A 23175-nucleotide genomic window follows, 5' to 3' on the forward strand; every position below is an offset into this window, starting at 1 on the left:
TGGTAATATATAAATGTTTAATTTCTTGGGTGTGATGATTACATAGTGATTTTGTAGGACATGCTGAAGAACTTCAGGGTGAGGTATCATGAGGCTTACAAGTAACTCTCAAATGTTCAGCAAAAAATAATAAATGCACACTCGTGTCTGGAGTATAGAGTATAGGAATGTTGCTGGCTCTTGCCTCAAAAACTCCAAACATGTTACGTATGAAGGTTCCAAAATATAAGGAAGAACTCACAGATCCTGGGTGGCCATGGAAGACAAATGGCCACTGTAGTTTGTCTCTGCATTTTGGGTATGGTTGAGCAGTTTCAAAATTTAAAGTGTTTTCATTCAAAAGGAAAAATAATCTTGTAAGTTGTAATTTATAAGCAGTAAATTAGATTGGGCTTTAGCATGTGCCTCAGACTGAATTGCCAGTCATACTTGCCAAATGCAGTGTTTTTAACTGTCAAGCAGTGGTGCTCTTATTGCATGAATGTCAGTACAGTGATGAATGAGAAAGAAAAGACCCTGCCTTTCAGTAGGAACACACCAAAACTGTCCCAAATAATCCAGCATGGGAATGAAGGACCCCAGCAAGTCCCCAACCCACCCAAAAGTACATCAGTTTTCCTGTCAAACATCAATTCTTTATACAATAGCTGTTGCTGAACCAAGATCTTAAATGACCTTTTCTGCTGAAAATTAAATGTACGTGACTAAAGATGTAATCCCTTAAAGCAACCCCCAACTCCGTCAGCTAATTGCTGAATAGTATTTTATTCATATAGACACCAGATTAACTATTTGGGTTTTTAAAACTGAAGTGGGTGCAAGATTCTATGTTTCAAGTCTCGAAGTATCTTACTGTTCCCCCATGTTGTTTTTCCTTAACTTTATTTATTGACCTGTGTCATTTGTGCTTTTTTCCTAAACAGGGGTGCCTCATTTTAAGTGATGAGTTAAACCACGCATCTCTTGTGCTTGGGGCCCGACTCTCAGGTGCAACCATAAGGATCTTCAAACACAACAGTGAGTAGCAGCATATTTATCCAACATGCATCACTTGTTTCTAGAAGAACGTAAAAATGATTGATGGGGCTTTGTCCTTGCTCTTCAAACCGGGAGCTTAGCCTAACGAAACACAATTGTGTTTATATTCACTACTGGCTTGTTAACCTCTGCTGACCCAGAACAAATGGTTGAAGTGCACTAAACACTCGGATTGTTAAATGCAACCCAAACACATTAATGTCGCTGTTATTAGTGGCCTTGCAATATGGCCTCTGAAGACATGACCGATCTGTTAGAACTACCATTTAATTATCAGGAGTGTTATAACTCTTCCTTTTCTATTACTCCGGCTTGGGAAATTTGAAGACTTGTTTAAGTTGTATGTTATAATCAGGTAAAAAGTCATCTTCCTTAGCAATATGCTTCTCTTCACTATCCTCGCTCACTGCAGACTCAGACACCCTCCCCCGCCACACACACACACAGACACACAGTTTATTCAACTTGGTTGAAATGCTCTTTCAGGCTCTGAGTTGTGTGGTTGGATGAGGAGGAGGCAGAGGCTATTTATTCTTACAGACTGATGGGCAGCCAGGGAAATATTAGGAAATACTTAAAAGGAGGTAGTGGGGGACACCTGTGTTCTATTGTCCAGCTGTGCCCCTGACTTGTTTCATCACCTTAAGTAAATCCTTTAATCATTCATGTACTCAGTTTTCTCATCTGGAAAAAAATAAGAGTGTTGAACTATCTGGTGAGCAAGGTTCAGTTTCTGAGTCTAATTCATTATTATGATCAGAATTTTCCTTTCTTTCATTGTGTGCACATGTACACACACACACACTTGTTTCCTCTCTCTTCCTTTTCACCACCTTCCTCTCCTGCTTTTCCCTCCTCCCTACTGTTTCCTTTTCTTCTTCCTTGACACTACCCTCCATGCTCCAAGGAACTAACAAAGACTAAAATGAGGAGGAAAAAAAGTGATAGAGAACTGAGGGAGAATTGCTCCAGTTGTTATGTTCACCTCACAGAAATATCACCCCAAAGAACAATTGCCACATGGGAAGAAAAGCAAAAGAATGGGAGAATTCTAAAGTGAATCTCCTTTATAACCTGCAGTTTTTCTAATGAAAAATCTCCTGCTTTCACTGAGTAGGACGAGGTCTGGCTATGCCTATCCTGAACCACATTCAGCAGCGGTGTGATTAGGAGTACTCTGGGGTCAAGTTCAGAACCAGACTTGAGGTCCCTCCAACCTAGTTCAATTATGACAGCCAAATCCATGTTCATTCAAAATATCTTGTCTCCATTTCTTTATTTTGCATCAAACTATCAGTCTTAGCTAGTCTCTGATCAGCCGAGTTACATTCCCACACTTCTGTTTCATTTACCGTTGATTGCCACATCCAGACTCAAATTATTTTGACAGTGTGGAAAATTCATGTTTTGAATAGACATATTTAAGGAGTTCAAGAAATAAATTTATTAAGAGACCACAGAGTCCTAGCCAGTTTGGCTCAGTGGATAGAGTGTTGAAGGGTTGCAGGTCAAGAGTACTTACCTCAGTTGTAGACTCGATTCCTGGCCCTGTTAGGGCACATGCCGGAGGCAACCAATTGATGTGTCTTTCACATCAATGTTTCTCTCTCTCTTTGTGTCTCTCCCCTCCCTTCTGCTCTCTCTAAAAATCAATGGAAAAATATCCTCGGGTGAGGATTAACAAAAGAGAGAGAGACAGAGAGAGACCACAGAAAATGTCTTTGGTATTAGCACAATTATACCCTTTTGATTCTTTGGCATGACGGGTGATTGGTGATCAGAGGTTTTATCTACTTGGGGAAAGATAAACAGCTGGCAGTTATTTGACTATAGTTCCATCCATATATGGTTAAATGTAATAATCTTGTACTAGTATAATCCCCTTCTGCATTGTCTCAGGATCAGTTTGTGTGCTTAAAAGAATACAGTAGAAGAAATGATATGTTACTCTTAAGATTATGTTGTAAAGGCATTATAGGCTTCTGCATCTCCTTTCTTGGGTCACTTATGAGGACATTCAGGCATCCAAGAACCATGGAAGGAGGACATATTGACTGATCTCTGCCAACATCTTCACTGCAGCCTCACATATTTTATGGACCAGAATACCCAGCTAAGGTTCCCAAATTCCTCATCTGCAAAATCTACCAGATAATAAGTGTTTGTGGTTTGAAGCCTCTAAATTCTGGGATGATTTGTTACATAACAATAGATAACTTATATATCTTCTCTGGCCACCATTGCTAAACATCCAAGCATGACTTTCTACTTCCTCCTTCTTTGAATCTAGAATGAAAGCTCATTCTAAAATGAATGGCTCAGCAGAGCCCGAGTTCTTCAACCCAACTTTATTCACATTGTCACTGGCAAAGAAGCCAAAATAGGACAAGTTGGAAGAAAAGCAATTCTTGGTCTACATGGGGACAAGAAACTCACATAGATCAGGGAGGAAAATAAGATTTGTCTACTGCTTCTTGAGACACAGTTTCCCATAGCCAAATGTCAGGTTTTGACCAGCTATGTTAGCAAACCCTCCTTTTGGGCAGGGAGGGGCAGAGGTGGCTTGAAATGCTTCTTTTCCTATTGGTTAATCCTAAAATATGGGGTAATCATCACCCACATTCCAGTTCCACAAAGAGCCATCAAAAATTTTGCCTTTATTCTTGGATATATGAAGTGGATGCCAACAATGTGAACATGCCAGTGAAGATTATTTCCATATTTTTGTTCAAACACAAATATGAAATACAAATGATTTAGCTGAAACCATATAATGGGAACATTTTTAATCAGTGCCCTGTGAAACAACTTATTTTAAATATTCAAATAGAATGATGCAGTTGAGCCACAGATGAGTCCATTCATCCCAGATACTCAGAAATTGCTCTTGTGTTGGTTCATTTCTCCCAGGAGCTGACCCTGAGACAAGGGTTTGGGTGTCAGTCACTTATTCAGGAAGTGATCCCAGGAAGCACCAGCAGGTGAGCAGAGAATGGAGACAGAGAAGGAAAGGCAGACAATCCCGGGCATGTTGTCAAGCAAGTTACCCCAATAGACGAGTGGAGCTCAGTCCTACTAGGAAACTATGGGAGGCTGTGTAGACATACTTCAGTGTTATTCCATCTCAGGCGGGAAGGGAGCTGGGGCATTTATCCACCAATTCACACTTGTGGTTGGTTGAGAGCTGTCCCTACTCAGCCTGAGTTTGTTCCCACAGCCTGAAAAAAAAAATTCTTGGCCTATCTTTGCAATAAGGAGCTGGGCTGAGGGATATAGGCAGAGCATGTACAGCATATGCAAATGCTCTTACTCACTAGCTACTCTAGCTACTGCCAGGCCATACGTGGGACCCAGAGGTCTGTGAGTCTTTGTGTAAAAATCAGGCTATGGTTTATCCTGTTAGTAGCCTGGATTTCAACCCAGATTGCTGACCTTGGCTTCTGAATTCCTCTGGCTCAGTGCTAAGAATATCTCCCTGAGTTTTCTATTGTGGGCAGCTTCAGTGAAATAGCCAATCCTTAGTTTGCGTTTGTGACTCATTGGGTGGCACAAAACAGGCTGTCCAGCCATTGCACATCCTAAGCTATGGCATCAGCTCCAACCAGGCACCAAGTTTGATCTCCACTAGGATTTTAGTGTATTTCAGAAAATGGGGCACTTGTTTGCCTTTGGTAAACACACCCCTGGGCTGAGTATATTAACACCCTGAGCATGCCAGGACCTCAAACCGTTGTGTAAGGTTTAACTCTCTAGAAAGATTTACATCTTCTGTTAGAGATTTGGATATATCAAGACCGAGTGATTTTTCCCCTGAACCGGCTCACTTTACTGGTAATTACATATAATCTGGATTCCAGAGCAAGGTTTCTCAGACTTTCCTGTACAGAGGAGTCACTCAGGGTCTTGTTAAAATGCAGACTGTAGATCTTGGGTGGGGCCTGAGTTTCTGAATTTCTGACAAGTTTCCAGGTGACGCCAATGCTGTTGGTGCAGGACCACACAGGAAACAGTGAGGCTGTAGGCCATCTCTGTCCTCAAGTGAGCCACAAAGGGCTTTTTTAGCTAGCCTTGGAGAAGAGAAGCAGTATTTTCAGTTAGGGGAGTTGTCATGAGGTCAATAGGCTGGGCAGGCCAAGAATTTGGAATGGTTTGCAGGGGGAACGTGGAGGAGAAGAAGCAAGACTCTACCTAGAGGCATCTGATGGCCAAGAGGAGGAAGAACAAAGAATGCAGTGTTACTGGGAAAACTCTTGAGTCCTACCTCCTCTACACAAGGAAGGCTCCTGAGGGCTATTTAAATAGAAAGTCAGACCTATAGAAGTCACTTTGGCTACTTTATAAGCCAGGGGTGGGCAAACTTTTTGACTTGAGGGCCACAATGGGTTCTTAAACTGGACCGGAGGGCCGGCACAAAAGCATGGATGGAGTGTTTGTGTGAACTAATATAAATTCAAAGTAAACATCATTACATAAAAGGGTACGGTCTTTTTGTTTTTAGTTTTATTCATTTCAAACGGGCCGGATCCGGCCCACGGGCCATAGTTTGCCCACGGCTGTTATAAGCCTTGACCTTGAGTCAGGGCAGTTGGACCCAAAGGATACAGCCAAGCATTCATTCCAGTTGTCCTTGCTGGCAACTTGACCTGAGACTCAGGATCCCAGCAGTAACCTCTGAGCTTTCATGTTATTTCCTGAGTTACATCTCACCTTCCTCTATTGACCCCATTCACTTAGAGATCACATCTCACTACTTTGTCTAATTCTACAGGCCCCTTCCTGAGAATCCAAGCCTTACTTATATGCGGCATTGGGCCTGAGTGCATGGGACACACTATGCACATGCTTTCTGCTCTGCCTACTCTTCATCCCATTTCCCCATCAGAATTGCAGATATGAATCCCCCTCCCCAAAGGTACACAGACCCTTCCCTAGTACCTATCTCACTCTCCAACCCAATCCAGGTCCTTGCTCCCAGCTGCCTTTTGCACTCTTCCAAGAAAATCATTTGTCCTACCAAAAGCCATGCAACACCTGCCCACACATTTACAGAGCCATCATCAGGGAAACAAGAACTACATAGTATTTGCCCAAACTGCATTGCAAAATTTAAAGCACCAAATGTTCAATGCATCAGAAATGTCCTCATTGATCTTGTGAAAAAAGGGACTCTATAAATGTGACTTTGAGGAAAACATTTGCTTTGCTTGCCAAAGCTGGCCATTATTTGAATGTTTTCCACCAAAGACTAAATAAGGGGCAGTCTTAAAAGTAAAAATAATTTCTTTATCATTGTTCACAGTTCTTTAAGTACCTATTGCTAAATATTTCACATTGGGGTTCAATATTGAAGGATGAAACTGGATATCTCTGAAGAAACAAAATGAATAGGAGAAAAGATGGGGACCAAGGAATTTTTAAAAACAACAGGTAGCATTTCATCACCATCCAACCATAATTTTACTGAAGCAACAGCTGTTGAGTGCTTATCATTTGCAGACATGACTGTATTTTTGGCGCTCGGCCAATGGACTAGAGAACCAGAGGGTTTATCTAACTGCATCTAGGGGTAGGGTTTGTGGAGCTTTAAATGATGAAAGATGGACCACCAACCGCACGGGGCAGCGTATGAAAAGTGGAGAATGACATTTATCCCAACTAGGACCTGGAGTCCTGGATCCAGGGAGGAAAGGGGGGCATTGAGGGATGGGCAGTGAGGAAGTGCTTATGTTTCAACAAAAGCTCAGTTGCATAAGAGAAGAGGAAGGAGGAAGCCTTGGCAGAAGAAACAGTGCCGTCCCTGTAAAGCAAAGAAAGAACAAAGCCAAATATCCAGTTCTTATCTTCTGGAAGACACTCTTCCAGCTACACCCAGCCTTTCTGCTTAGAAGACTGTGGCTGGCTTCCTTGTTTCCTTGCGCCCTCTTTTCAGAGGATCTTATCTGCAGCTTTCCCGGATCCCAGAGGCTTGGGATTTGGGACAGGTCCAAGAATAAGCTCTCAGAGTGTAATTGCCACCCAAGCCTGGTTCTAGGTTTTGGCACAGAGTTGGAGTACCCAGGGTATTTAATAATTTAGTAGTCCAGTAGCCATGCCTGGCTATGCACCGGATATCAGACTGTGGTCTCATGCACTCATTTTTGATAGCTATATGTTCATCACCCATCCGGCCAGCTTGCTCCTCTCAGCCCTTCACAAACCAAGGGAAACAGTCTTTGTGAGCCAGACTTAGTGGCCAGTAATGTCTAAGGCATTGTTGATACTCAAGTTCGTGGTGATTACAAACCCACAGTGTGCGATTATAACTTTATAACCATGTTGCACAATAGTACCGTGTATGTGCACCTTGATGATGTCAAATTTGTTCTTTTAATTTCCATATCTCAGAGTTTTCTTTATACCCCGACAAGAAAATGGTGGTTTCTTTGAGTTTGGGATTTGTTTTTGTTTTGGGGAGTTGTAGTTGTTGGTTTTATAAATCTTCTGGCATTAGTTTGCTCATCTGGAAAAACAGGTACCTAAACATTCTTCCCTGCTTCTCAGAGTTGCCATGAGGATTAACATAATGCAAGCATAAGTGCTCTAATAAACATCAGTGTTTGAAAGTCCCTTACAGATGTTAGTATGTGGTTTGCTAAAACAGTAGAACCTCATAAGGCCTGCAGAACCTAAGCCTCAATCTCCAGAACCCTCTGAGTCTCTGAGTCACAGGCTGGAGCATGATAGAGCAAGACCTTAAGAATTAGAGAAGCCACCAGATGCTAACATGGGTTAAGCAGCCCATGCTAAGTGAAGTCATCCCTTCCCCTGTCTTGTTTCTGTGATTCCAAGAGGCCAGTATATTTGTCCCCTGCAGGGGGAAAATGGCTGATTGCTTTTCCCTCTGCTCAAGGATCCCAGGGTGTGGACACCAGGGGTTCTGTGAAGTTCCACCAACAGCCTCTCCCCATGGCACTCTCCATTCACACCAAGTACAGGAGGCCCCTGCCAAGGGCCGGGACTCATCTGCCTTCCATCTGCAAAATGCATAAGTCACATCCCAGCCACACAGATTCTTGTTTTCAGGTCCCTCTTGTTCTTAAAAAATAGGAGAGAAAGTTCTCTTCTCTTTAGTGGAATCCATTTTCAATTTAATCCTGAACTAAGTTACGTCTTTTTGATTGCATAAAGAATACAAAAATCTATTTATGTCCAGATTTTGAAAATCTTAGATTATCCATTTTTATTTTTTTAAATATGTTTTTATTGATTTCAGAGAAGAAGGGAGAGGAGAGAGAGAAAAATCAATGATGAGAGAGAATCATTGATTGGTTGCCTCCTGCATGCCCCCTACTGGGGATCGAGCCACAACTCGGTCATGTGCCCTGACCAGGAATCGAACCTTGACCTGCTGGTTCATGGGTGGATGCTCAACCATTGAGCCACACCATGTGGTCTGAATATTCCTTTTAAAATGACTGCTAAATTTGTTCCATCCAGAGACTAACAGGCTTGTGGTAGATTAAAGAAAAGGGGACTGGTTCCCCCAATCACTTGGTTTCCTTCAACATCCGTCTTAACAGCAAAGCAAAAGTGAAAACAAGATGTCAGTATAGGTGAAGGTTTATTATCCCTGAAATTCTCAAAATGAGAAAGCTGCTTTTGGTTTCTTTGGCTGCCATCTAGTGGTGAATGACATAGTGCCAATAAAACACTACATCTGTGAAGATGAACTCTTCAAAGCAAAAGCAAAAACACAGTTAATTAAATAAATATTATTGCAGACATGAGGCTTTTCTAATCATTCATAGTTAGTTCTAAAATGTCATTCACTTTCCTGTTTTCTGGTTTATATTCTGTTCCATGAAGAGACAGAGGATTCCATTACCATTCATGGATTTAGCGTTAATACTGTGCACCAGGACCAGCGCTATTAGAATGAATAAAATAATCTCCCTGCCTTCTGTGGAGAGACATGAAATCAAATAATGGGAAACATGATGAGTGCTTTTGAAAAAGAATAAATGAGTCGTCAGGGACACCAAGAAAGAAGAAAAATCTGTATTGTGGGCCAGAAGAAATTGAGTGGAGGCTGAGTGGTGTGAGTGGGAGTTCTCCAGACAGACAAGAGGGAAGAGCATAAAGAGGAGTTAGAGGCTGTGTTGGGGAACACTGAGAGACCATGTCAGGGAGCTAGACAGGGACTAGGTCAGGAAGGGCCTTTGAGGCTGCATTGGGTAACTCCAGGAGTCCCTCCTAGCCATGGTTTCACTTCCACGGCTTCAGTTACCCTCAGTCCATCATGATCTGAAATATGAAATGGAAAACTCCAAAAATGAACAATTCATAAGTTTTAAGTTGTATGCCATTCTGAATGTGGTTCAATCAAATGTACTTGATCAATTAAAAAATACCTTACAGAACTCGGACCTCCTTCCTCCCCCCACCCCCCACACACAATTTTATTTCAGAGAAATACTTTGTGGCCTCATTGGGGGTGGCTCGGTTACCAGCTGATGCATTCACCCAGCTGTGGGGGAAACCCGAAAGCAGAGATCCAACCACAGACTGGGGACTAAGAGACAAAGTTGAGGGCTTTCCGTTGAGATCAATTAAGAATCTCAGCTAACCAGAGCCTGGACCAGTGATAAGCCTGTGATACCTGTCTCTTGAGAGCTTGTGTGCAGTGGCTAAAACCAATGTTGACTGTGCTATTTTAAATTTGTCTTTGCCAGGTTTCTCTTTGTGAGCATTTTCACTGGAATCTCTAATGCCTAGTGACCATTATATAACACTCAGATCAGCAGTTCCATAGCATCCCTATCTTTTCCAATTAAAATTGGATTCTAGGTCTACAGTACTTCAGTCTCAGATCCTCAAAAAGGGAAAGCTTAGTGAGGGCAAAGAAATATAATGAGTGTAAAAATACATGCACATAAACCTCACCTTTTTTTTCTCTCTAGGCTTTGCAGGTTAAACACACACAGATACAGAGAGAGAGAGAGAGAGAGAGAGAGAGAGAGAGAGAGAGAGCTGGGTTGGTAGGCAAATCTTTCCCAAGGGTCTGTCAGCCAAAGCCCAGTCATCTCCATCTGATTGCAGACAAATGAAAAGTCACTGCTAATTATACTTTACATCCAAAGTTAACAAGAAAAATCCAGCAGACATTCCTCCTTCCTCCTTCTACGTCACTGTGGAGAGTGAGAAGAAGGGGTAGTGGCTCTCACAGAAAACATAGTGGTTACAAATGTGGGTCAGGTACAGACTTCCTTGGGTTCAAATCCTGGCTCTGCTCTTTATGACCATAGACCTCAGGCAATTTAGCAGACCTCTCCATGCCTCAGTTTTCTTTACCACAAAATGCAGATACCTCCTCCTTAGGCTCATTGGGAGGAGTAAATGAGTTATTACCAAGAATGTGCTTCGAAGGAATGCAGGTAAGGCTCAATAATTGTAAGCTATTATTAATGTGTCCAGAAATCTCCAAATGTTTTGTAAAGAAAGGCTAGTTGTCCCACTGCCTTCAAGTGTTGACAACTCTGAAGTTGGAGGCTCCCCAAGGCATAGGAAGTGAGCCAGCTGCCAGCACTGCCGCCACCCCAGGCACACCCAGCCAACCTCTAACATGCTTGTGTCTTCAACACTAGGGTTAGCTCATTATACCTCTCACCGCTCCTTTCAACCTGGCAAGAAAGCTTACACATAAGAGATTCATTTAATGTAGAATTTCCTTCTCTGTTAGGGCAGGAAAGGAGAGTCTTTTAAGAGCCTTTGACACCATGTGCCTCCAGCAGAGGTTTATTCTGCCTGCTATGCAAACCCAACTAGTCACCTTGTCAGACTCCAATTGTACTAAAAAGAGGACCCATCTACCCTACCCCCTGTCCCCAGGAGTTCTCTGATTCCAACTTTGTTCTCTGAAAATTCAGGTCTCAGCCTGAGCCTAAAAAATCTGCCACCTCCCCAAAAATGATAATGAGGGAGGAAAAAAATTCCTCTCATGACTCAATTTTTTTGTATTATTTAAAGACATGCAAAGCCTAGAGAAGCTCCTGAGAGACGCTGTAATCTATGGCCAGCCTCGAACCCGCAGAGCTTGGAAAAAGATTCTCATCATGGTAGAGGGCGTCTACAGGTATGTAAATAACGGAGACACTTCAACACTAAGAAGCCCGCAGCAAGCTGACAAATGGGGAAAGGCTGACCTCCGCTAGCAGGAGGGAAAATGGGTGAGATATGGATATGATGGAGGGGTCCGAGCTAAGCTGGGAATGTGAGCTGCCAAGCCTTGGGTCACCTGTCTCTTTAACGGCTATACATATGGCAGAGCACCTTGGCAGCTGGCAAGCTTGTGAAGGCTTCTTCAGAAATGCCCTCACAGGGCATTGCTGACTTGCATTGATTCTTTCTTCTACCCGTGGCTGCCCACAGTTTCAAAGGCCTTTGGGGGCTGGAATGCTCTTTGCCTTTGCAACTCTAGTAGATGTTGCCCATGGGCACCTGGGTGGCCTTAACCTGGACAGTGCGGCCAACTTCCAGATGTTTGCTGATCTTGGCCAATAGTTGGTATCAGAATACAAAAGGCCTGCTCATTTCCCTCAACCTGAACTGCAGTTCTCCATAGAGAGTTCAAGGGTGGGGAGAGAGAATGGCCTTGGCTCTTGCCTGAGTTTTCTGCCCCCTTTTGAGCCAAGCAGACAAAACACCCCATTAAAGCCTTTCGGAGCTGCACTTCTATACTGCAGCTTGTGACTGAGTTTGCCTCATCCCTGACTGGATTGATTATCGTTACTGAAATGGAAATTTCCTCCACGCTCTCCTTCTGTTAGATACCCTAGTCCAAGAATCAAGGAAACATTGTCTCAGAGTTGCTCACTCCTAAATCAGTCCTCAAACAATCTTATATTAGAGGAATGGAGGAAGATGTTTCCTATGAGATAATTATAGGAAAGTGAAAAATACGAAAAGGAAGAGAATGAGGGCTTCACTTCCCAACAAGGAGGAATGTGGCCACAGAGAAGACTTGGGAACAGAAGCAGCGTTTGTTTGTTTTTTAATTGGTCCCAGAGTGCATGCTGTTCCTCTTACATAAATAAATGACAAGCAGCAGATGAAATGTGTCTCCATCCATTTTGGGGGGGAAAAAGAAGTGCTTTCTCCCAAATTTAAAATTATCATCATCCTAGTATCATTTTTCCCTCTAGTATTTACTGCTCCCATGGCTGGTGTTCTGGGTGTCCCCAGTGCTACTGGGGGTTGCAAAGTTGGCATTTCAAGTTTCTAGTAGGCCACTCTGCATCACCTACCGGGACTCCTCAGGCGTGTCCTGTTTATGCAACCTCTGGGATCACCCTACACCAGCGTTCTCAACCAGGGTGATTTCTTACCCACAACTCACCCCACCCCAGGCACATTTGCCAATTTTCAGCCGTCACAAACGCAGATCACACTGGCATCTAGTGGGCAAAAGGCCTGGGATGCTGCCGAACAGCTTACAATGCACAGAACAGTCTCCTACAACAAAGGGTTATCCAGCTTAAATGTCAACGGGGCTGAGGTTGGGACACCCTGCTGTAGAATGATTGAACTACTCACTGGCTCTGAACTTGCACTTTTAGGAAATAACCTCACATTGCCTTGGGTTGTCATGACCGCAAGCACAGACCTTTCTTCCTTTTGTGCCAGCTGCCAGCCTGCAGGGGAGCCTTTATCTAAACACCTGTCACAGGGCCTGGACTAGCGGGAGGACCTATCAGCTGAGGAAGAGCAGACTGGGCATCTCCGTTAACCAGAGCAAACAAAATCCAACTGAAAATAAATAGACCGTGACTCCACTAAAGGGAAGTTGCATTTTAAGCACTTTGATCGTGGCTGAAATTAAGTGGGCCACCAGCGTTTTTACTCTCAGATATTCCCATCGGTGACAAGAGAAATCACTCCAGCAGCAGGCCCTCTTCATGGCTGCACTGGCTCTGGGGCCTACTGTGACCTCAGGAGGACAGGAGAGCCGGGTGTGGATTCCTGGCTCTAAGCCAGCCCAGCACTAAGCCACAGCTTCAGCTTCTCTAGTAATGATGACCGTTCTGTGATCCATTGCTGCATAACAGACCGCACCAAAATGTAATGGCTTGCACAGCAATGAGCTGTTGTTTCCCATGCTCCCTTCTGCTCTGCCTGCTGTTGGTTAGGGGTCATTCATTGTGCTGGGTGGTCAGCTGGGGCTGGGATATCCAAACGACCTCACTCCCACATTTGGGCTCTGGGCATTGGCTGTTGACTGAGATGCCTGGTTCTCTGCCCTTCCCTGGGGTGCCTTTTCTATCTGTAGGCTCATCTCACTCAGCTGGAGCTTCCTCACAGCATGGCAGCTGGATTCCAGGAGAAAGAAAGCAGAAGCTGCCCGTCTTTTGAGGGCAAAGCTTGGAGCTGGCACAGTATCACTTCTGCCACACTCAATTGGTCCAAGCACATTGCAAGGCCAGCCCAGATTCAAAAGGAGGGAAAATAGAATGGCTTCTTGCTGGCAAGGCTGGCTCATGTGCCCGGGGATGGGAAGATGTGTAGGCAGCCATCGTTGGTGGGAATCTACCCCAAGGGCTCCATGAACCTGCCATGTGTCCACAGTGCAGAGTCCACCTCCCATGGACTTGCCATCACAAAGAGGTTCCTTTAATGTCACCAGCACAGAAATATCATCTTTAAATAAGACTGTGAACTAAAAGGCTTCATTCATAGATAAGAAGTAGAGCACCTCTTAGACAGTGCTCAGTGCCTCCTGGGGCCTCAGTTTTCTCAACTGTAAAAGAAGGCTAGCCTAGAGTAGAGTTCTGGAACATATGGATGTTCTCATTTGATGCAGTCACCAGAAAATGAAATGATTTCCCACATATTTCCCAAAGGGCTAAGGTTAGAAATGTGCAATCAATAGTTTACAAATGCACTGCCACTTTTTAGAGATGTACTATGAACACATACCTGGCTGATATCTACAGGAAGCCTCCTTTGAACTTTCACTCCCAGATTTTCTCTCTTGCTTGTGGTTTCCCATCATGGGCAAAGTCCTCCCACCACAGGGAGCTCACCGAAATCAATGTTTTTCGTAACTCCAAAAGAGAGCAGTCAGCCAAATCAGAAAGCTTCAGGCAGGTAACAGGTAGAAATGGCTAGATACCACGGCCAAAAAGTCAGTAAGCCAACAAAAGCAATTGTGATCCTATTAACATCAGTAATAACAGTCATGTCACTACCCATCAATCATCTACATATTATTCTTTACATTTAGAATATAGAAGAGTCAGGATTTGCAGGGAGGCCTGGGATCTGGATTCAAATCTTATTGTTGCTGCCTACAGCTGAGTTCCCTTCATAAGGTTCTTTTTTCTTCTTCTTCTTCTTCTTTTTTATATTTTTATTGCTTTCAGAGAGGAAGGGGGAGGAAAAGAGGGATAGAAACATCAATGATGAGAGAGAACCATTGATTACCTCCTAAACACTCCCCACTGGGGATCAAACACACAACCCAGGCATGTGCCCTTGACCAGAATCAAAACTGGGACCATTCAGTCCACAGGCCAACGCTCTATTCACTGAGCAAAACCAGCCAGGGCCATGATGTTCTTTTTTAAGTGTTAAATGAGGTCATATAAGCTAGTGCTTGCCAAAGCCCAGCCCACAGTAAGCCTGCAACCAAGGGTAGCTTCTTTCATCGTTAAATTTATTTTCAGTTGAGGAAGTTGCAACTTGGAAAATAACCATCCGTGTAGCGAAGCAGTTTGCTCTTCACCCATCTCGAGGAGGGGTGTCAGGGGAAGGAGCCCACATTGATCATATTTCTACTCCTTGCTAAACATTTCCCATAGGCCATCTTGAGTAAGCCTCCCCAGGTCTCTTGAGGTTATTGTGAGGATGAAGACACCAAGGCTCCGAGGCCAGGACAACTTGCCCCAGGGCAGATAACTGAGATGAAACAGAGCTGGGATTCAAACCAGGTGGCCCTGCTGGGACAGAGGCCCAGTGTAAACAGGAGACTCAGCTAATGTGTCCACATCGAATGAAGTAAACATGGAAACTACAAGGTCATCCATTTGACTTTCAGCATTTACCTATCCAGGGCTTAGGTTCTTTATCTGTAAAATAGGAAAACTGAAACTTGAAGTCTAAAGTTCCATGACTCCATAATTTTTGGTTTAAAAGTACAATAGTAATATTTTAGCATTCTGGTTTGTATTTTCCTTTAAATATTGTTCTAAAATCACACTCTTCAAATTTTGTGTCTCTGAGAAGTCTAGTTTTTAATCACTGCAGTAGAGAAATCTCAAAAATTACTAAAAAATATACAAAAGAAGGGGAGAGGGGTCTTTAAATAATCTGAGATATAAATTAGCGTAGCTGTAACACAAACCTTCAAAATAAAATTAACCAAGAAATAATATCCAACCCTTCAAAAAAACACATATATAAAGAAATGCTGAAGTTTCGGAATGCCATTTTCTCTAAGCATATAAGCCATTCTCCTCCTCAAAATAATGTAGGTTTAAGGATTGAGAACTTCTGTGGTAATCTCTAACCTATGCCTCTATCATTGAAATAAATAAAGACAAAGAATAAGAAAACACTAGTTACTCTATTTTTTGTCTTAACTCTTTTTGCTTTCTCTTTTCACCTTCCTTCCTTCTCGTGGGTTATACTTTGGGCCCACCAAGGAGATTTTTCCACCATGTAAGTTGGCAAACTACCAGTTTAATTCCCATCCTGCCAGTGGATAATATGGTTTATATGGGGAGGAGAAGGTGGTGAGAGGGAGATTTCCAAAAGGAGTCTTGTCACTTAGCTAATACACTATGTAATAGAAAAGATATAAAGAAATTATTCACTGGCTTGCTGGTTTAAGAATAATTCAAATTCCTGCACAGAGCTTCAAATTAACTGGTGGAATTATCTTACCTGCAGTATATTTTAGTTGATTTTCTTCTATTGAAGTCAAAAGAAAACACAACTTTCCATTCAGGAAGAAAGAATAAACACTCTTCTTGTTTTCTACTTCGTTTTGACAGCAATTCACAGGAATAGCATAGATACCTTTTATGCATGCACCAAACTCAATATCCCTCTATAGGAAACGGTTCAATTCAAATGGGGTCACAATGAGAAAATGAAAACTTAGTGCGAGTGAATATAACTCTTTATAAAGGCTGAGTTCTCCTTAGATTCAAGTGTGCCCTGCATTAACTCCAGAAATCAGCAGTATCGTAGAGTCATTAATCTTACAGGGAGAAATATAAACCAGGTGGGCAGACTCCTAACATCAGCTAGACCAGCCCCAGCGAAGGATGGCTAATTAGCTGCCCCCAGTGTCTGCAAACTGTTCAACATTAACTCTGGCTCCTGCCAAATTCAGTTCCAGAACAAAGAATGGTTATTTGTGACATGTCAAGATTTTTAGTATATTTGTGTTACCAACTTAAAACAGTTTAAAGATGAGAAGAAAATTCTAGCATTTTGAAGGCATAGAGCCATTTATTATATATGACACCCATATGCCTCTTTCCTAGAAGATGCAACACAGAGCATTGTCAAGGGCTCCCACTTTCTCAAGGGAGGCCTCATCACAACCATGTTCTCCTAGGCTCCTCCTAAGAACAGGAACAACCCAGTGAGCATGCATTCATATGTCACACACTTTACCAACATCATTTCTCATCATTCTTATAAATATGTTATAAGGAGGGTCCCATCATCATGCTTAGTTTACATATGAGAAAACTGAGGCACAGAACATCATATAAGTTGTCCACATCCTCAATTCGCAAGTGGTATGGCTACAACCTAAGCTTAAGCAATTAGATGGCTGTACCTCCTCCTCCTCAGTGGAAGCAACTTTAGCAAGCAATTGATCTAAGAAAATATTGGAATTATTTCACAAACTTATTTAAAAGAAGATGGCTCTGTTTGGTCTTCATTTCATTAAAATCTGAAAACAGCCATTCATAACAAAGCACAAATGAAATAAGCTGAACTTTGTTAAAATTAAGAACTTCAGCTTTGCAAAAGACAGTGTCAAGATAATTAGAAGACAAGCCACAGACTGGAGAGATATCTGCAAAAGGCATAGCTGATGAAGGACTGTTATCTAAAATATAAACAAACTCAAAGTTCAACATTAAAGAGACAGCAACTTGATTAAAAAATGAGCCAACAGACATCTCACAAAAGAAGATATAGAGATGCAAACACACATATGAAAAGATGCTCCACATATGTCATCATAGAATTGCAAACTAAAGCAACAATGAGATACCACTACACATCTATTAGAATAGCCAAAATCTGGAGCACTGACAACATGAAATGCAGACAAGGATGTGTCGCAACAGGAAGTCTCATGCGTTGCTGGTGGGGCTGCAAAATGTGCAGCTACTTTGGGAGACAGTCTGGTAATTTCCTCCAAAACTAAACATGCTGTGATCTACAATCCAACAGTCATGCTCCTTTGCATTTACCCAAAAGAGTTGAAAATGTGTGTCTACACAAAACCCTGCACATAAATCTTTATAGCATCTTTATTCATAATTGTCAAAACTTGGAAGCAACCGAAGTGCCATTCAGTCTGTAAGGGGATAAACAAACTCTGGTACATCCACACAGTCGAATATTATTCAGTCTTACAAAGAAATGAGCTATCAAGCCATGAAAAGCTGTGTGTGGGGTGGGGGGAGGGGACACGAAATGCACATTACTAAGTGAAAGAGGCTAATCCAGAAAGGCTACATAGTGTATGATTCCAACTATATGACATTCAAGAAAAGACAAAATATGGAGACAATAAAATTAGTGGTTACCACAGATTGGGTTGGGGGTAGGGGTGTATAAACAGAGCACAGTGGACTTTTAGGGCAGTGAAAATAATCTATATGATATAATGATGACACATGTCATTATATGTACATTTGTTCAAACCCATAGAATGTACAATACCAAGAGTTAACCCTAATGTAAACTATGGACTTTGGTTGATAATGTGTCAATGTAGGCCCATCAATTAAGGCAAATGTACCACTCTGGTGGGGGATGTTAGTAACGGGGGTAGTTATGCCTGTGTGTGAGTATACACCGTGGAGTATATGGGAAATCTCTGTATCTCCCATTCAATTTTGCTGTGAACCTAAAACTGCTCTAAAAAAAATGAAGTCCTTTAAACACACACACACTCCCTCCAAACCAACACCATTGGTCTGGGTAATCATACAACCAGCTGGACTGTTTTGATTGAATTGACCTAACACTTAAGTTTATTTTTTAAAATGTATTAACTTTAATAAATAAACTAATCAGGAAGAAAGGAAAAGTTCAACTCTCTGTTTGCGTCAGTTGATTAGCTCTTGAACAGAATTGACGGGTTGCTTGAATTGTTTGACAAACTCCTTTGTGTGGTGAGGGTGCGAGTCTGTGTGTTTTCATAGAACTCCTGTCAGTGCAGTCCAAACTGTGTGCGGTGGGGACACAGCTTACCAGTGTTCTGAGCGCTGATTCAAGTCAAAAGTTCTTTTACATCCCCTGAGTTCCAGAGGTGCCATGTAAATATAAGTTATAATTTTACTTACGTATTCACTTCATATTTTCCCCATTGCTGGGGAACTTGAAGTGTTTTTGCAATGTACAATACCATGAAACGTTAAGCACGTAGGGCTTAAAACAAAACAGTTTATCTACAGCAGTGGTTCTTCGAGTGTTGTCCCCAGTGAGCAATATGGGCCTCTCCTGGGAGCTTGGTAGAAATGCATATTCTCATGCCATCCCAGATCTATTAAATTAGAAACTCTGGGGATGGGCCCAGAGATAGGTGTTGTGATAAACCATTCAGGGGATTCTCATGCTCACTGCAGATTGAGAGCCGTGGCCCTAAAGGAAAAGAAAGAGGGGACACCACCAGATGCCTCAAATGAACCCCTGACTTCCAGTGAGTACAGTCTCCGGCATCCACAGTTCTGTGTTCTGCCATTTCAATTACATGCGGTAAACCACAGTCCAAAAATATTAAATGGAAAATTCCAGAAATAAACAATTCATATGTTTTAAATTGCACACCGTTCTGAGTAGCATGATGAAATGTCTCCTTTCCATCCAGGATGTGAATTAGCCCTTTGTCCTGAGTATCCACACTTGTATACACATTCCGACTATCAGCCACTTAGTAGTTGTCTCAGTCATCAGACCAGCCATCAGAGAGAGAGCCCACATTCACATAACTTTTATTACAGTATATTGTTATAATTGTTCCATTTTATTATTCGTTATTATTGCCACTCTCTTACTGTGCTAATTTGTTTATTTTTTTAATATATATTTTTTATTTCAGAGAGGGAGGGAGAGGGAGAGGGAGAGATAGAAACATCAATGATGAGAGAGAATCATTGATAGGCTGCCTCCTGCATGCCCCACAGGAGATCGAGCCAGCAACCTGGGCATGTGCCCTGATTTGGAATCGAACCGTGACCTCCTGGTTCATAGGTCGATCGATGCTCAACCACTGAGCCATGCTGGCCCAGCTTACTATGCCAGTTTATAAATTAAACTTTATCCTAGATATATGCATAGGAAAAATACATATTATATATAGGGTTCATATTACCCTTGGTTTCAAGCATTCCCTGGGGTCTTAGAATGTAGCCCCAAGGATAAGTGGGGATGAATGTATGAATAAGAGATCTTAAGAATTTTCTATTGTGCTTTAATTAATACTATGTGCCCTAAATAAAGTTGTCTTGTGAGTTTTTATTCCTTATTTCAATCTTTGGCAGTTAAGCACTGAATTTAGGTCAGATGGAACTGGCCAAAGAGACAGTGGCAGATTGATAAGGGTGGATCACTTAGAGCAATTTAATTAAAACTAGCAAAATGCCCCAAACCCATGTTGGTCAGCCCAATTAAACTAGTCATCTTTACAAATAAATTGATCAACATTGCTGTGAGCTCCTTGTTGACTTGGGAATTAGCTATGACAACTCAAAGCGCTTAAGCCCACTAAATGTAAATTATTTTTTTCATATAAAATTCTGCCAGATTAGCCTTATAAGATTAAGAAGGCTGTCTCAGCCAAATAAAATATCCCTTAAGAAGAAAGGAATGGTACATCCCTGTGGTCCCCAACTGGTATCAGGGCAGGCTGACTGAGAAATACTGAAAGGGAAACTGAGGCAGAGCTTCCCAGGAGGGTACACACTAGTGACGAGCGTTTCTCCTTATGCCCTAGCATGGAAGGTTCCATTGTGAGACTGCCCCAGATCGTGGCTCTAAAGAAGAAATACAAGGCTTACCTCTACATTGATGAAGCTCACAGTATTGGGTCTGTGGGCCCGACTGGCCGGGGTGTAGTGGAATTCTTTGGAATGGACCCTCAAGATGTCGATGTGTTTATGGGCACATTCACCAAAAGCTTTGGAGCCGCGGGAGGTTACATCGCTGGAAGGAAGGTAAGAGAGGGACTCCTCATGTCTCTGTCAACCTTGAACAACCTGGGGACGCTGTCTGAGGGCTTCTCTGGGTTCCCGGAGGACTTCAGTTCCCCACACCTCGCTTGATCACGACAGGAGTTCCACAGCCAAGGAGCACCTAGAATGTCAAGGAGCTCACCCGCCAACAGCACAGAGGGACAGGTGACGAGTAATCAGATTAGAATACAACAGCCACCCTATCTGTGTACACAGGCCAAGACAGTGCCAAGCAGAGGATGGTTAACTGCAGGGAAGAAGTGTTAGAATGAATGTCAGTTTTGCAGACAAATGATGGGGGATTACGTTTCTATATACCAAACCTCAGAATGATAAGGGGGTGCTATAAAACTGTAAGTAGTGTGGGTTGGGGGGCATGAAAATACAAAGCAACTGTGGGCAGAGGTCAGATATTCAGAACTCTGTGCTATAGTGGTTTTAATCAAAATAGGAGTAGCAAGATCAGAAACATCCTTTTTAGGGGTTTCCTCTGCAGGATAATTATCTCTCACAATTTTGGAGAAGTTGTGATCAAATCTTGTCATCCTTTAATATCTATATGCCTTAAAAATTCTGATCTGATGGGATTAGACTCCGTTCATTCTAGTGCCAGTGTCACCAAGGGGGTTGCCAATATAAACCAGTAAATGTTTAAATGAAATTTAAAAGAGGGAAGCAGAAAAAGAAAATGAGATATTCAAACCTGCGTTTGAGGGATAAAGGAGACAGTTGCCTGCTTCGTTATTCTGAGGGTTTTATACAAATCCTGATAGCTATCTCATATAGGTCTAGCCTGCCCCAAAGAGACTGCATGGCAGCGGTGTTGGCTCTGCCCAAGAGGGCACAGCAGGCCCCAAACCAGTGCATGCAAGTGACATCAACAGCTTACCGAGAATTTCTTGTTCCTTGATCATTGTGACCAGCAGGGACAAGAGTTCAGATTCCTGGTAAACCAGTTAGACAAACAGGGAGGACAGCTGAAAACAGTGTGGTCATTGAACACTGGGATTTAAAGCAACAGATTTCATTGCGGTCCTGCCATGAGTTGCACAAATGCTTCAAATGTTCGGCGTTTTCAGCGGCCTTTCCCCTTCACTAAGCACTACTTTTTTTTTTCCAAGCTCAAAGCATTGTTTTTCATCCTGTGGGATTTAGCCGGGTGACGCTAGAAACCTAGGGAGTGCCCAGGAGCCTACCAAACTCAGCTAAATCTGGCGCAGGGTGAAATGCTCCCGCCCTAGAGCGTGGAAGCAGTGGTGCCAGTGCAGCGGTTCTCAACCTGTGGGTCATGACCCCTTTGGCGGTCGAACGACCCTTTCACAGGGGTCGCCTAGGACCATCCTGCATATCAGATATTTACATTACGATTCATAACAGTAGCAACATTACAGTTATGAAGTAGCAATGAAAATAATTTTATGGTTGGGTCACAACATGAGGAACTGTATTTAAAGAGCCAGTAGGTTGAGAACCACTGGACCAGAGGGTCTCGGATGCCCGAGCTGCCTTCTCCGGGCTCCAGGGCTTGGTGAGCGTGTGGTTTCGTGATTACTTTAGCAGCAGTTCTGAGCTACGGAAATTTTAACCAAGCTTAACTCCTTTTCCTGATCCGAAGGCACCTGAGTAAACCGACGTTAGTGTGTCCTTGAAATATTGTCAAATTTGTTAGATGTCACATTTTCCCCCTCAGAGTTCCTTCCTCTTGTATCACAGTAAACAAAGGCTCATGCTTACCCTGAAGTAAGACCCAGCTTACAGTTTTCTCTCACACTCTCCATCCCACAGTCAGTAGACTATTTTAAAGGTTTATTTGCTCTTGTCTATGTAGCTTCTCTTCATTTGGAGTACATACTGGACAATTGTGAAAACTACTATTATTTACTTAATCAGTACACATTCAATCTTTTTCTAGATTTTTGGATCAAAACAATTATTTTCAAATCACAAGATTTTACTAAGAACCCTATGAGCATAGTAAATTTGAAATTATTAAGGTTTCATACCAATACGCAGAAAATGTATGCCTATCTGTTCATTTTCTTGCTCTGTAAAATACTCATTCTGTGCATGCTTATGTCCAGAGGGCTGCATCATTCTTCTTCCTCCTGTTCCTCCTCCTCTTCCCCTCCCTTTCTCTTCTTTTCCTTCATGTTGCCCTGCAGGCTCTGAATTGACCACTAGATGGCAGCAAGAATTAGGAAGAGTTTGGCAGAGATCCATTATAGCCTATACATAGAGACCTTCTTCTGCCCCAATCAGCAAGAGGGTGAGCCAGTTTTCAAGACCTGAAGGGTGAGCAGAAGATAGAAGGCCACCTGAGAAAGTGTCTGATGACTTAAAAATCAATCAGATACATGCTTGTCTGGAATGGTTTTGGTGAGACTGTAATAAACCCAGATAAATTATGGTTTCCTTCCAGCCAAATGAGTTAATGGAACTTTTATATCTGCTTTTCTGTACATTTTTTTTTAATTATGTTAATTTTAAATTATGTATAGTTTCAATTTAAATCAAATTTTTATTCCCCTGGACTTTTAATAAATTTGTGGCGAATTTTTACCTGGTATTTGTTTTAAACTGTTTTTTAACTAATAGGACATAGGGTTGGGCAAATGCTAATGCTTTTGCTTGAAAAAAAAATCTTGCTACTTATCTATTTAAATAATTAGAGTAC

General features: G+C 42.3%; 1 protein-coding gene across 1 annotated transcript in view; it reads left to right on the forward strand.

The window, feature by feature from the left end:
- SPTLC3 (serine palmitoyltransferase long chain base subunit 3) overlaps positions 1 to 23175 on the forward strand; it is a 128224-nt gene that overhangs the window by 64156 nt on the left and 40893 nt on the right. Inside the window, exons 6-8 of the mRNA XM_006758100.2 lie at positions 924 to 1017; positions 11044 to 11149; positions 20264 to 20483. Of these exons, the coding sequence (XP_006758163.1) occupies positions 924 to 1017; positions 11044 to 11149; positions 20264 to 20483 (420 nt within the window). The remainder of the gene's footprint in view (positions 1 to 923; positions 1018 to 11043; positions 11150 to 20263; positions 20484 to 23175) is intronic.

Source organism: Myotis davidii, unplaced genomic scaffold, assembly GCF_000327345.1.
Source record: "Myotis davidii unplaced genomic scaffold, ASM32734v1 scaffold32, whole genome shotgun sequence".
NCBI classification, from domain to species: Eukaryota; Metazoa; Chordata; class Mammalia; order Chiroptera; family Vespertilionidae; genus Myotis; species Myotis davidii.